General features: G+C 48.7%; 1 protein-coding gene and 1 long non-coding RNA gene across 5 annotated transcripts in view; one reads left to right on the forward strand and one right to left on the reverse strand.

Moving 5' to 3' along the window:
• The window catches only part of tnksa (tankyrase, TRF1-interacting ankyrin-related ADP-ribose polymerase a), a 106,355-nt gene that overhangs the window by 74,218 nt on the left and 17,877 nt on the right, over nt 1-14,260 (forward strand). For all 4 annotated transcript variants that reach the window (XM_042058589.1, XM_042058586.1, XM_042058587.1 and 1 more), the window contains 8 exons: nt 36-157; nt 861-952; nt 1,490-1,568; nt 5,613-5,784; nt 6,063-6,142; nt 8,436-8,581; nt 9,842-10,007; nt 12,731-12,950. In XM_042058589.1, the coding sequence (XP_041914523.1) occupies nt 36-157; nt 861-952; nt 1,490-1,568; nt 5,613-5,784; nt 6,063-6,142; nt 8,436-8,581; nt 9,842-10,007; nt 12,731-12,950 (1,077 nt within the window). The remainder of the gene's footprint in view (nt 1-35; nt 158-860; nt 953-1,489; nt 1,569-5,612; nt 5,785-6,062; nt 6,143-8,435; nt 8,582-9,841; nt 10,008-12,730; nt 12,951-14,260) is intronic.
• Nucleotides 10,550-14,260, reverse strand: part of LOC121679686 — an 11,047-nt gene continuing 7,336 nt past the window's right edge. Inside the window, exon 3 of the long non-coding RNA XR_006021388.1 lies at nt 10,550-10,633. This is a non-coding gene — a long non-coding RNA (uncharacterized LOC121679686). The remainder of the gene's footprint in view (nt 10,634-14,260) is intronic.

The raw sequence follows: 14,260 nt of genomic DNA on the forward strand, positions 1-14,260 counted from the left end.
CTCTTTGTCTCTTTTTTCTCTCTCTCTCGGAACAGATGAGTTTAAGGGCCACTCTCTGCTCCAGGCGGCCCGGGAGGCGGACATGGCGAAGGTGAAGAAGACCTTGGCCCTAGAGATCATCAACTTCAAGCACCCGCAGACCCACGAGACGGCCCTGGTGAGACCCTGCAGCCCTCTCCCTTCTCTCCCAGTCACACCAACCGCATGCCTTCCCAGGAGGGTTCAAAGGCCCAAAGAGTTCACAGCTACATTTCTTTTACATCCCCATCATACTACTCTTGCCTATATGGATTAGAACTAATGTGATGAGTTATTATTTATATTTAACAAATTCTGTAAAGAAATCTAGCCATTATAATTTGTTACTGTTAGAATTTCGCTGATGATAGGAAGTAGTGTCACATTGCATTTCCAGACAACCATTTAAATATAATGATGATAATTATTTTGTATATTAACAGTATAAATACAATGTGTCCATTATAATTTGTTATTGCTATAATTGTGCCAGTAGTAAGAAGCTCTGTCATTAACAGTAAGCATTGTATTGCAAGACATGGCAGTCTTCAGTTCCTCCACTATGGAGCACCATGCTTGACATGATAAGAACAAAATAACAGGGGAAGACGCAGGGTGTTAAGCCCTCCCTCTAAGAGTAGGCCCATGAATACATTTATTCTCATTCAACATTCGTGACCTCATTGCCTACTCTCTTAAACTTCTCACAGTTGTACTGTGTGTGAGGAGGGTGTTGTAGGGTTGGGGTGTGTGTGTGTGAGTGTGTGTGTGTGTGTGTGTGTGAACTGCGTTTGAGGTGACTCAGGAGAGCGCTGTCTTTGTTGTGTGTGTCGCCCCTGTAGCACTGTGCGGTGGCGTCGCCTCACCCCAAACGCAAGCAAGTCACCGAGCTGCTGCTGCGCAAGGGAGCCAACGTCAACGAGAAGAACAAAGAGTAAGAGAGAGAGAGAGCGCCCTCCAGTCACACACTCTGCCTTCTCTCTCTCCCTCACTCCCTCACTCTCTCTCTCTCTCTCTCTCTCTCTCTCTCTCTCTCTCTCTCTCTCTCTCTCCCACCCTTTCTCTCACTCACTCTCTCCGCCCCACCCCCCTGCCTAAGGCGCTCTCCTTCCCTGGATCACTCGTTGCTGGCTCTTACTGCTTTCTTTGTCATTTCCTCTCTCTCTCTCCCTCTCTCTCTCTTTCTCTCTCTCTCCCTCTCTCTCTCTTTCTCTCTCAGCCCTTAGAAGTGTCAGAATGCTTTTAAGGTTGTTTTTCTTTCTGAAGACTTTTGTTCTCTCTCTCTCTCTCTCTCTTTCCCTCTTTCTCTTTTCCTTTCTTTCTTTCTCTCTCTTTCCTCCTCCCTCTTCCACCCTCCCTCTATGCCATCAAAGAAGTAATTATCACAGCAATTAGACAATTAGACAAACAAAATTGTTTCTTTGTTCATTTTGTTGTCTCTCTCTCTCTCTCTCTCTCTCTCTCTGTTTAGCTTCATGATGCCGCTTCACGTTGCAGCAGAGAGGGCGCACAATGACATCATAGAGGTGCTGCAGAAACACGGGGCCAAGGTATGCATCACTTCCTCCTTTCAGTGACACACATCCTGTTCACACCGCCACCATCACCACTTTAAACAGTGGCGCAGTTTGCCTCAATCTCAGCCTAAGTCCAGTCCAGTCCAGTAAATCAGGGAAGCACTCATTTCTGCATGGATCAGTGACTGTGGGAATAGAGGGGGGGGGGGGGGTGCACGAAAAAGATGAAAATGTCAATACCGGCCAAAAACCCTTTTTCAGACCACAGAGGCCTCCATTTTCTATTTGTCAGAAATCAAACACTCTGTGGGATCAAACGCCCTTCCTCCCTGGAGCGCTTTCCTTTTGACGTCACCGCACGGCTCGCTGAATGGAGCGAGAGACGCTGTGACCATCTCGCTCTCTGTTCTCTGGTGAATGGAGATAATGCCATTCACTCACTTCCACGATCTGGCTTCACATTTGCCTGCCTGTCTTGATGCAACACAATCCTTGATCGTGTGTGTGTGTGTGTGTGTGTACAGACAGTGTGTGTGGGAGACATAGAGCAAGTGTGAGGAAAGAGAAAGTGTGTGTGTTTTAGCAAGTGTATGTTTATAAGAGGGAGAGTGTGTGTGTGTGTGAGTGTGTACGTGTGTAGATGCTAGCATGCTCAGTTCCCTGCCACTGTTTTCCGAGAGGACCCTGCGAAGGCGGCGCCGGATCACCGTAAGTTAAATCAGCGGCATCATCGCCCGGTGGCCAAACGACTCCCGCGCCGATCAATGGGGCTCTTTTCTCCGAGCGCCATCAGATAAGCATCGACAGATTGATTAGTCACCCTGCCGCCGCCACCGGCATACCACTCACAGACGGACGCCGACAGCAGTGGCTCAGTGCATTACCACGGCAACAGAGCCGTCAGAGACCCCCCCCCCCCCCCCCCCCATACACACACAGACACATTGCTGGTTTGGATGCCCAGAACAGAAGTCATTTCATTCCATTGAAAATAGCCTATCTGATGGCAATTGAGGTGTACTGTGGAGTGCTGTGGTTGGTATGGAGTGCTGTTGTCGGTCTGGGGGAAGATTGTGACGTTAGATGTTGCAGGTGAAGAACAGGATGTGTCTTTCTTTGTTTCATTGTCTTTTTCTCTCTCCACCTGTGGTGTACTGAGCAAACTTGTCTGCATCACGCCTCTCCTCCTCTCTCATTTCCTCTCTCGCTCGTCCATCTCCTGTCCAGGAGCGACATGAAGGCTTCATCTCGCACCGAGACACCGGCCGCATACCAAAACTCTCCACACTGCACCGACCTCCCCACCCGACCACCTCCACCACACACACACACACACACACACACACACACACACACACACACACACACACACACACTCCTCTCCCTTCCAAATGCAGCCCAGCACCTCAGTCCATCACTGCCGGTCTGTCTAATCTCTCCCTCTCGCACTGACATTTCCACAGTGCTGTGCTGCTGCCAGGAGGTAGTTTGCAGGGGAACGGGAGGTGGTCTGGGTGCAGGGAGAGAGGGAGAGAGAGAGAGAGAGAGAAGGAGGGAAGGAGGGAGAGAGAGAGAGAGAGAGAGAGAGAGAGAAGGAGGGGAGGGAAGGAGGGAGAGCCCCAGCCAGGCAGAGGTGTGTGTGTCACATTAGAGTAGGAAAGGGAGGGGTGTATTTGCAGAGGAGGAGAGGAAGAGGGAGAGAGTTGACAAAGATGGGAGTGGGTGAAGGAAATAAGGAGAAAAAGATTGCTTCTGTTTGGCCATGGGCCTTGGCAAGGGCAGTATTATGGAGAGAGATGGAGAGAGAGAGAGATGGAGAAGAGAGAAGGGTGTGAGAGGAGGAGGAGGACACACAGAGGAAAGAAAGCCAGTAGAATGAGTGAGATGCCTGCAGTGGGTTGAGGAACGGATTGCATTACAGAGAGGAGGATGACTCTGTGGGATGTACAGACATCAGATAGATAGCTGTATTAGGACATGGGGATGGAGAGAACAGCTGCAAGGAGAGGGATGGAAGGGAAGAGAGGAGGAAGGACAAGGAGGGGAGAGAAGAGAGAGCTCTTCAAGGGAAGGACACATAGGAAGGAGGGAAGGAAGGAGAGGAGAGGAAAAGGAGGGTGGAAAGACGGAGTAGAGGAGAACCCTGCTGTGGGTCCCATAGGAAATGGAGGGAAGAGGAGAGGAAGAGAGTGGAGGAAGGATGAGGAGAGGAGAGGGAGTGGAGGAAGGATGAGGAGAGGAGAGGAGAGGGAGTGGAGGAAGGATGAGGAGAGGAGAGGGAGTGGAGGAAGGATGAGGAGAGGAGAGGGAGTGTGCTGCTGCCGCTGGTGCCGTTGATGCTGTGAGCCGGCCCGGCGGTAAACAGATGGCACGGGCTCAGCCCAGCGCTCAACAGAGCACAGAGCGTGGAGCCATGAGAGCCACTCTCCAAAGTAAACACCACACACACACACACACACACACACACACTACCCACTCCACTCAGAACAGCCAGCACAGACACCAGCTATACAGATAGGGAGGAAATCTAGACAAAGAGTTTGATGTGAAAATGGAGACTTATAGAAAATGTAGAAGAGAAAGAGAAGTCTTGATAGACAGACTTGATAGATTTTTAAAGTCCTTTTATATTGATCAATGCTGTCTGCAAGATTAGCACACAGTAGCCAGTACAATAAATAGAAGATTGAAATCATCAGATGAAGTAAAAGACAGACGCACAAAGACAGAAGGGATCAAAGGGAATGATTTGAAGAGAATAGAGTTAAGACAGACAAAGACTAGAGAGAAAGTAGAGTCCAGAGAGAGAGAGAGAGAGAGAAAGAAAGTGTGAGAGAGAGAGAGAGAATGAATACTGGAGAGCATTTGTAGAAGATGAGGGACAGAAGAGTTGGAGAAGAAACTTAGAAATGATAGAGGCAGAGAGAGAGAGGGAGGCAGACAGAGGTAGGGAAATGAGGCCTATTAAGCTGTGGACCGCCTGGTGCATATGGTGCTGGCCGTGTCTCCCTCACCACTCAGAGCATGGAATTGTTAATTAGCTGCAATGAGGACGTCCCCGGAGTCTCAATTGGAGAGCTGAGTGGAAGCCGGATTCCTTTTTCTCATTTCATTTGGAGGTCAAACACACAGAAACTCACATACCGCACACACACACACACACTTGCCATACCCACACACACAATCCCAGAAGCAGACGAATACAGAGCAGAGTGCGCGTACACACACACACACACACACACACACACACACACACACACACACACACACACACTTTCACACATAGCCTTTCCCTGTGTATTCCCTGCTAGTCTCTGCATGGAGCATGGAAGGGCCTGAGGGCTGGAAGAGAAGGGCTGTTTAATTCATGTCTGTGTTCTTTTGGAGACCGGCACATTCACTCACAACTCTACCCTCCTCCTCTCTGCCCCTCCTCTCTTCTTCTCCTCCCCTTTCCTTCCCTCCCCCTCTCCTCTCCTCTTCTGCTCTCCCCTTCCCTCCTCTGCTCCTCTCCTCTTTCCTTCCCAACATCTCTCTCCTTTCATTCCCCTCTCCTCCTCCTCTCCTCCTCATAAGCATCCATCCGTTTCCTCCTCTCAGTACTGGACGTAAGCTTACGCCTGTTGTCATGTAAGCGTGAAGATGCATAATAATGTAACCACTCCATGCTAGTGAGATGTAAATAGGGTCTGATGCAGTCAGTCTTCATTTAATATCATTCATTACTATTTAGTTTATTTTGTTTTAAATCTAAGGCCAGCATAGGAACACCAGACCTCAGTCCTAACCACTTGATGTGATATGATGACATGAATTTTGTCATTTCAGCAGGTGTATTACTTCTAACTGAATTATAGTATCATAGTTATTAGTGTGTGTGTGTGTGTGTCATTTAAGCCTGCTGTCATGATCAGATCAGTGTTAAACAGGCAGATTTATTCATTGAGGTTAATCTCTTCTGTCTCTTTCTCTCATATTTTCTGTTTCCTGTCTTTCTCTTCCCATCCCTCTTTCTCTTTATCACCCAAACTCTCTCTCTCTCCTTGTTTCTTCTCCCTCCATCGCTCGGCCGTCCAGATGAACGCTGTGGACACACTGGGCCAGACGGCGCTGCACCGGGCGGCGCTGGCCGGTCACCTGCAGACGTGTCGACTGTTGCTAAGCTACGGGGCTGACCCAGCCATCGTCTCGCTGCAGGGCTTCACCGCCGCCCAGATGGGTAACGAGGCTGTGCAGCAGATCCTCAACGGTACATGGAACATCCAAAACATGTTGAACATTCAAAACATGCTGAACATCCAAAACATGCTGTGTGTGTGTGTGTGTGTGTGTGTGAGAGAGTGTGAGATGGCATATTTCACAACAACCTGCACTCGTTAGTTTATGGTCTGTGTGTGTCACCAAATACTGGGCCCTCATTTTAAACATTGGAATATGGATGTTCTTTGGATGTTTTGTATTTAATGTGTGTGTGTTAAATGCTTATAAGGCCCACAGTAACCCAAGTTCTCCATGTTTTTCCCTCAGAAAACATTCCTGTGAGAAACTCAGATGTTGACTACCGGCTCCTGGAGGCAGCGAAAGCAGGAGACCTGGACACTGTGAAGGTACAAGGCTGTTCACTCTTGCTGTCTGTCTGTGACTGTACTAGGCTATATAGGCTTTTCCCTCAGGCTGTCTGTGAAGGCACAGGGCTGTTCACTCTTGCGGTCTGTCTGTGAAGGCGCAGGGCTGTTCAGTCTTGCTGTCTGTCTGTGGAGATACTAGGCTGTTCACTCTTGCCGTCTGTTTGGGTTTAAGGCTTTTCGATTTTTTTGTTTGTATTTTTTGTCTTCTGTAACCGTAGCCCACATCAGCTCCCAGTGCTCAGTTTTGGTTCTTGAGTGCACTGTGGAGATATTTTCTTTAACTTCATGCTAAGTCACCTTCTCCCTTGGCCCTGTGCTCCATTCACATAGTGAATGTGAATTGGTTATTCAGCAAGAGTGTCTGCAACTGCTTTTCCGGGTTATGCTTTTGTCACAGCCAATTATTGGTGTTATTTTGAACATGACGTAGAGTACTCTTCAGCCTTGACCAGATTTCTGTGCAGACTGAATGAAATGAAAGGAGAGGAAAACTCGTCTTGAGTTTATCATGCGCAGTCTCTCCCGTTTGTTTGTTTGTTTGTGTTTGTTTCTATGTGAATGTTTTTCTCTTTTGGCTGTTACCCGTGAAAACAGCCTTGTCTTTTCATCTCTCCTGGGCAGTGGTGCTGCAACATTAAAAAGCTCTCTCTTCTCTTCCGGAGATCAGGGAAAAAAACAGAGAGGGGGAGAGAGAGAGCTAGAGAGAAAAGAGAAGAGAGTGTGCGGAGAAAATAAACTAGAATTCCTGAATACAAATACGGCATAGACAGGCAGAGAAGAGAGGATGAAGGTTATTGTTATGGTGATGAGAGAGAGAGAGAGGGAAATAAAGTTGTGCTGAAGGACAGAGAGAGAGGGCTGATGGGACTGAGGAAGAGGAGGATGGGGAGGGGGCGGGGGGCAGAAATGAGTGAGCACACATCCGTTCTGCCACCCACGTCCTTCAGGAGGAGAGAGGGAGCAGAGGACAGGGGGCTCGTGTGGGCAGCCGATCTCAATGTCACCTCCAATGAGCCGCCCAACAGAGAGAGGGAGAGATGGAGAGAGAAGTAGAGAGGGAGAGATAGATAGAGAGAATCCGAAGAGGGAGAGAAATGCTGAGCTGGCTGTTCCATCTGTCCTCCATGTGTGTACAGACACACACACACACACACACACACTAGAAATTTCATCTCCAGTTACGTCCGAGTGCTTGCGGGAGTAGGGACACTGATACCCTTGGCGTGGTTGGTGAAACTGCCCTCTGCGTGCACATCATGTGCTGTGCTGGGGAGTGGCTCACCTGCCCCACGCCGCTCCGCTACCCGACTGCAGAGCTGGCCCTGCCCCGGCCCCGCACGCATCAAAACAAACAGCGGCTAGCGCTCCGGTGACTCAGCGCGTAGCGATTGACCTGAGAAGGAAGGTGGACCGAGTGAGATCATCCTCAACACAACACAAACATAAACAGTACGCATCCTGATAGGCGTCTGACTCATAGAGATCCAGCTGTGCGCTGCGTGCCTGGTTTAAGTGTCCTCGGGAAGAGCAGTGGACACCACAACAGAGACATGCACCCAACACATCATTAGTTAGTGCATTATAGATTTTTGTTCTTATACCATCATGTTTTTGCCCCCTTTTTTTTTTGTCTTCTCGTAACTGTGGTGGAAATGTAGAAACACAAGCTGGGAGTTATGGGCTGGTATCAATGAATGGTGAGTTTGTGACAGTCGTTAGTTATACATTAGCAATAGTGTTTATAAACAAATAGGGACATTTGAATGTGAATGGGCACATGAACACTGACAGGAGGTGATGTTTTGGCACTGCATTTGTCCCGAGGATTGCCCCAGGCAACTTTGCCTGAGTGCTTCTACTCCCAGTTGGCCAGAGAGCAGACTTGTTGTTCATAACAGACTCTGAACAGACATTCCAGAAGTGTCTGTTTGTGTTGCGTTCAGGTCCCAAAGTGTAGCCCCTGACTGTCCATTCGGCAGATATTACATCCTGGCTTGAATTAATGAATAACAATTTCAGTGCTTAATATACTGACTGTCAGCAGTTAAATTGAATTAAACTAACAGCGAGAACAGCAAGAAGTGTCTTGATAGACAGAAATGGACCTTGCAGTATTTCAGGATGTGTTAGCAGAGCTTAACTTAATTCCGTTCCTCCCCTGTTCCCCTTTGCTATTGTTTATTAGTATCTGCACTAAACAGTCATGCTGTCTGCGTTTGTTTTTGTTTGTTTTTGTTGTTATTGTTATTGACTCACTCTCTTCTCTCCACAGCAACTGTGCTCGCCCCAGAATGTGAACTGCCGGGACCTGGAGGGCCGACATTCCACGCCGCTGCACTTTGCCGCCGGCTACAACCGCGTGTCCGTGGTGGAGTACCTCCTGCATCATGGTGCCGACGTCCACGCTAAAGACAAAGGGTAAGGTCTCTCTCTGCTGTCCACAGCCAAGCTAACCAGAATGGGTTAAAGGAAAGAACCGTGGGATCGATAAGGAGTTACTTAACGTAACTTAATTTAGTGTAATGGGTACGCCCCGACCTTCACCCAGGCAGTCTAATCTTTTTTTCCCCCCTCATCTTGGTCTCTGCTTTGTTCTGTATTATTAATTTAGCTTCCACCATATCGCTCTCTCTCTCTCTCTCTCTCTCTCTCTCTCTCTCTCTCTCTCTCTCTCTCTCTCTCTCTCTCTCTCTCTCTCTCTCCCTCTCTCTCTCACTCTCTCTCACTCTCTCTCACTCTACTCTCTCCTCTTTGTTTCAGCTGTTCTCAGTTCCGCGCGTTTGTCCCTGTGTGAGTCTGTGTCTGTGTCTGTGTGTGTCTGTCTGTCAGTGTGTGTCTCTGTGTCTGTGTGTCTGTGTCTGTGTGTGTCTGTGTCTGTGTCTGTGTGTGTCTCTGTGTGTGTCTCTGTGTGTGTCTCTGTGTGTGTCTCTGTGTGTGTCTCTGTGTGTGTCTCTGTGTGTGTCTCTGTGTCTGTGTCTGTGTCTGTGTCAGTGTGTGTCTGTCTGTGTGTGTGTGTGTGTGTGTTCATTCCCTTTGTGTGGGCCGTAATGAAATGAGATCAAAGGCAGTGTTTACGCACCCGGCGTCTTTATTTTCCGCGCACGTCCCTCATTTGTAGCCACACGGCGCTGGAGGCCCAGACACGGGGAGTGTTCAGCCCGGATCGCTCCTCTCTCTCTGTTCATCTCTCCCTCCCACTCAGCAAGTCAGCCAGAAATGGGAGCCCAAATGGATGGCAAAGAAAATTGCCACTCGGTTTTCTTTTTTTTTGTTACCCTCTTATGTCTTCTGGTGCCGTCTGGTTTTGGATGCTGTGTGTGGTCTGGAGTAATAGCTCGCCAGAACGGCCCCACCGGCCCCATTTATTGGAGTCAAGTCCATTTTTTTTTTGTCTGAAAGCCCAGAAATGGATTGGGAGAGAAAGCAAGGAGGAGATACACGGTCCATCTAGTTGTGGGTCATTTCTTGTGTGCAAGCGACAAATGGAGCAGAAAAACACTTATGATGTAAATTCAATCTCTGTCTGTGCATTCCTAGTGTACAAACTATGAAGGGACTAACATGAGGTGTAATTTGTCTTTCTGTTGTGTCTCTGTCCTCTCTTCTCTCTCTCTGTGTGTGTGTGTGTGTGTGTGTGTGTGTGTGTGTGTGTGTGTGTGTGTGTGTGTGTGTGTGTAGGGGCCTAGTGCCGCTGCACAACGCCTGCTCTTACGGCCACTACGAAGTGGCGGAGCTGCTGGTGCGCCACGGGGCATCGGTGAACGTGGCCGACCTGTGGAAGTTCACCCCGCTGCACGAGGCTGCCGCCAAGGGCAAGTACGAGATCTGCAAGCTGCTGCTCAAGGTAAGGGAACACACACACACACACACACACACACACACACATTCAGAGTGCACACTGGTCACACTCCATTGTGCAGAGCTGACATCTGCCAGTGTAATATGACACATGTGCGCTGTAATGTCCTACCTTACCTTGTTCTACTGACATAAGCACATGCCCACCATTTTCCCTTCCATAATGGAGTGTAGTACTCGTTCCTATATGGAACCATAAACTCTTAAAGGGAAACGCCACCGTTTTATGAAATTAGGTTTTCACCCTATCCCCTAGAGTTTGATTAGTGTGTCAAAGTAGCAGTGCTTTGCCCCTACTTCACCCCAATATAGTCCCAAGTCAATATCTACCTTGGAAATCGGCTCGTCAATATCTGCATTACCGTTTGTTCTCGTTGTAAATACGCAGGCCACAAGAAGTAAATAGGGATTTTGTTTTTGTTGTTGGCTCACTCTTACTCACGACACGCTATCCGGCAATGAGAGATTCCATTCACTATGCTAACCTAAGCTAGCGATGGCACTGCCAGACTAAGACTATGCATGCATGGAGACAAAAATGCTTTTGCTCACTTATCTAACTCTCTAGGGGAGACGGTGAATAACCCAATTTCATAAAACGGTGGCGTGTTCCTTTAACAAATGCCTGGTGTATACGTAAGGGATAACGGCCGCTGAGGTGACCTGATATACAAAATTAAAGGACAAGGTGGAGGCAAAGAACTCACGGAGGGGAGTTTCCTCCGCCAAGTTCATTAATTCCGTATATCGGGACACCTGGCCATTATCCCGCTTATCGCCCAATTGCCACTATAGGCAATAGTCATACCTTTATAAAACGCAAAACAAGCGGTTCAGTTTGAAAAGGCGCCAAATTGTTTGTTTTTCTTTAACTTTCTTTGCTTGTTTACATTGAATTCCATTTTTGTTGCGAAGCCTGCTTGCAGGCTCAACCGTCGTGTACTATGGTTGTTGTAGTTACCATTCAACTTTTGATTAAACTTTTTTTTTACCAGATCTACTTCATGTCTAACGGTGTCCGGTTATTCAGAATTGATAACCACCCTGCCAGCCAATCAGAAAAGATTATTTCTTCTCTCTGGGTGATAATAATATCTCCTCTGCTTTAATTTAAGGATGTAGAACCCAATAGTATGCAGTATACTGTAACTGCAGTACAGTCTAATACAGTATATCTCTAATAAGTGCACTATAGTAGCCTAGAAATCTAGACGCACCCTAGCGGCAGCAAATTATATTTGCTGCCAGGGCTAGTCTAGCAACTCTCCGTTGGCTTGTGAGCTCGAAAAATTAAACTTCTATCAGGACAATCAAATCGTGTATAGAGTCGTTAGGCGGGCTTAACATAATGATTGATGGCAGAGTTGCAACAGTTTGGCTTGAATTCCCTGCTACTTGAAAACAAATAAGATGGATGTTGCTGTTGGCGAACAGTGTGACACGAGTTAAGCTTTTAGTTGGCAAAAGTTTGAACTAGCCAACTAGCTCCGCTGGTGGGAAACGCATGGGACTCATAGCGCTGTCCTATTGCGTGCAGAGAGAATTTGAAAGACAACCGATTATCCCGCCTCTTGGACTGAGCACTGCGAACGGTGAGTGCCCAGACCCTACATTTTAATGTGGGTCTGGCTCGTCAGGCTAGCACTATAGTGTACTATTAGAGTGATTCATGCAGCATCTGCATTGATCTGGATTAGACTGAGCTGCAGCCTGTGTTTACTCTTCTCCACCATGCTGTGTTCAGATCACAAGCAACCTGTGGTGCACTACTGAGGCAGTGCCTTCCCAGTTTGGTCATTAATTTTCTGGGAGGTTGGTGGCCAACAGGTGCGGTGGTAGTGCCGCAAGCGTGCGGCGCAGTGGGGGTCGGGGGCGCAGGGGGGAGGCCCGCTTTATTAGCGGCCCGCCGAGCGGCGCGGTTCTGCTCTGCGCTCTCTCTCATCAGCACGGCTCGACTCGGTTTAGCTCAGCAGTGCAGCGCAGCAGGTTCTGTTTGGGGCTCTGTGTTGGAGTGTGTGTGAGTTTACAAACCCAGCTCGACCCGGGCACACACACACTCACTCACTCACTCTCTCTCTCTCTCTCTCTCTCTCTCGCTCTCTCGCTCTCTCTCTCACTCACACACACACACGCACCAGTCTCTGCTGCCTGTCTTCAGAAGCTGTTGCTAGTGCTACTGCTGCTACTGTTGTAGCTGCTAGTGTGGAGATGAAAGGTGCCGGGCTGCTCTGTGTAAAGGAAGGGGGAAAGCAGGAGGGATGACAGCACTTGGCGTTTGATTAGCAGCTCTGTTCATCATCTTGACGGATCCACTTTGATGAGCCTGTCTCTCTCTCTCTCTGTGTCTGTGTTTGTGTGTGTTTTTGTTTTCATTTGTGTGTGTGTGTGTGTGTGTGTCTGTCGGTGTCCATCTGTGTGTCTGGATTTTTTGCACTTATTTGTGTGTGTGTGTGTGTGTGTGTGTGTGTGTGTGTCATTGCCTTTATTTGTATGCATGTATGTGTCTGTCTGTGTCTGTCCATCCCTGTGTATGTATTTTTTGTATATTTGTGTGTGTGTGTGTGTGTGTGTCATTGCCTTTATTTGTATGCATGTATGTATGTATGTGTCTGTCTGTGTCTGTCCATCCCTGTGTATGTATTTTTTGTATATTTGTGCGTGTGTGTGTGTGTGTGTGTGTGTGTTTGCTTCCCTGCGGTCTCCTTACAGCACGGTGCGGACCCCACCAAGAAGAACCGTGACGGGAACACGCCGCTGGACATGGTGAAGGAGGGCGACACGGACATCCAGGACCTGCTGCGCGGAGACGCCGCCCTGCTGGACGCGGCTAAGAAGGGCTGCCTGGCCCGCGTGCAGAAGCTCTGCAGCCCCGACAACATCAACTGCAGGGACACGCAGGGACGCAACTCTACACCACTGCACCTGGCCGGTAAGATACAGACACACACAGACACTCACACAGACACACACACACCCACGCTGGGCAGGAGCGCAACTCCACAAAGCTTCATCTGGCCGGTAAGAAACAGACAACACACACACACACACACATACACAGACACACATACAAACACAACTCCACACCGAGTGACCGCACACACACATACACAGACACACATACAAACACAGAAGGGCTGCACATTTAAAAGGTCTGTAGCCCTGACATCAACTGTAGGGAGTTGTAGGTGAGCAACTCCAGCACCCCACTGAAATACAAGAGAAACAGAACACACAGACACACACACAGTCACACACACACACACACACACACACACAAGAGTTATATCTCTGGAGCGGAATGAATCTCACTTGGATGCAACTCAACACTGCTGCATCTGGCAGGTATTACACACACACACACACACACACACACACATACACACACACAGTCACAGCTGTATCTCAGCAGCATAAAGAATCTCAGCTGCTGTGAGAGACTGGGAAGCAGCTGTACTGATGCACCTGTCAGATCAGCGCTAGATATCCTCCTCTCTCACACTCCCTTCATAGGCACCCTACACAGCACTGACAGATATGGACTCCACTCCACACACTAAGGGCCTCATCAGCACTTCCGTCTGTTCAGTTCTACATCTGTCAGGTAGAACTATAATACTCACACACACACACACACACACACACACACACACACACACACAAGTATATCTGTGTTTCTGGCTATCAAGAGCATCAGCAGTGGACATCTTCTTCCCCTCAGTCTACCCTGCATTTCACGCTTAGGGTCAGTGCACTCAGTGCTGTGGGCGGCCGTTGTTGATACTGAAACGGACCAATTAAAACTTGGCTGCGGTTCCCGCCGAGAGGTGGAGGTGAGCCCCGCCCCCTCCTTTTCCAGCCGGCCGCGTTTTTTTCAATCCCTCTTGCCAACCGGCATAAATCTCCACCAGCACGGGCTGCCACCTCTGGCACAGAGCGGCCCAGCATTCCCTCCCAATCCACCTCTCAAGAGCAGTCTGTACCTGCTGCCCTTTTCTCCCTAAACCCTCCAGACGAAAAACACAGAGATGGCGAGCTGACTGGCCCGCGGAGTTTGATATCAGTCTGGTCCACTCGCACAAATGTGTAAAGAGACGTTCCACAGTGAGACGTGTCAGAACGCGGAACTGCCATCAGAAGCTGTGCTTATTAGTTTGTGTGTGTGTGTGTGTGTGTGTGTGGGAGGATCTCCTTGAACTTTATTTCAAGAGGAGCGTCGAGGCGCGATGCAAATAAATATTT

This window comes from Alosa sapidissima, chromosome 13 (genome assembly GCF_018492685.1).
Source record: "Alosa sapidissima isolate fAloSap1 chromosome 13, fAloSap1.pri, whole genome shotgun sequence".
Taxonomy (NCBI): Eukaryota; Metazoa; Chordata; class Actinopteri; order Clupeiformes; family Clupeidae; genus Alosa; species Alosa sapidissima.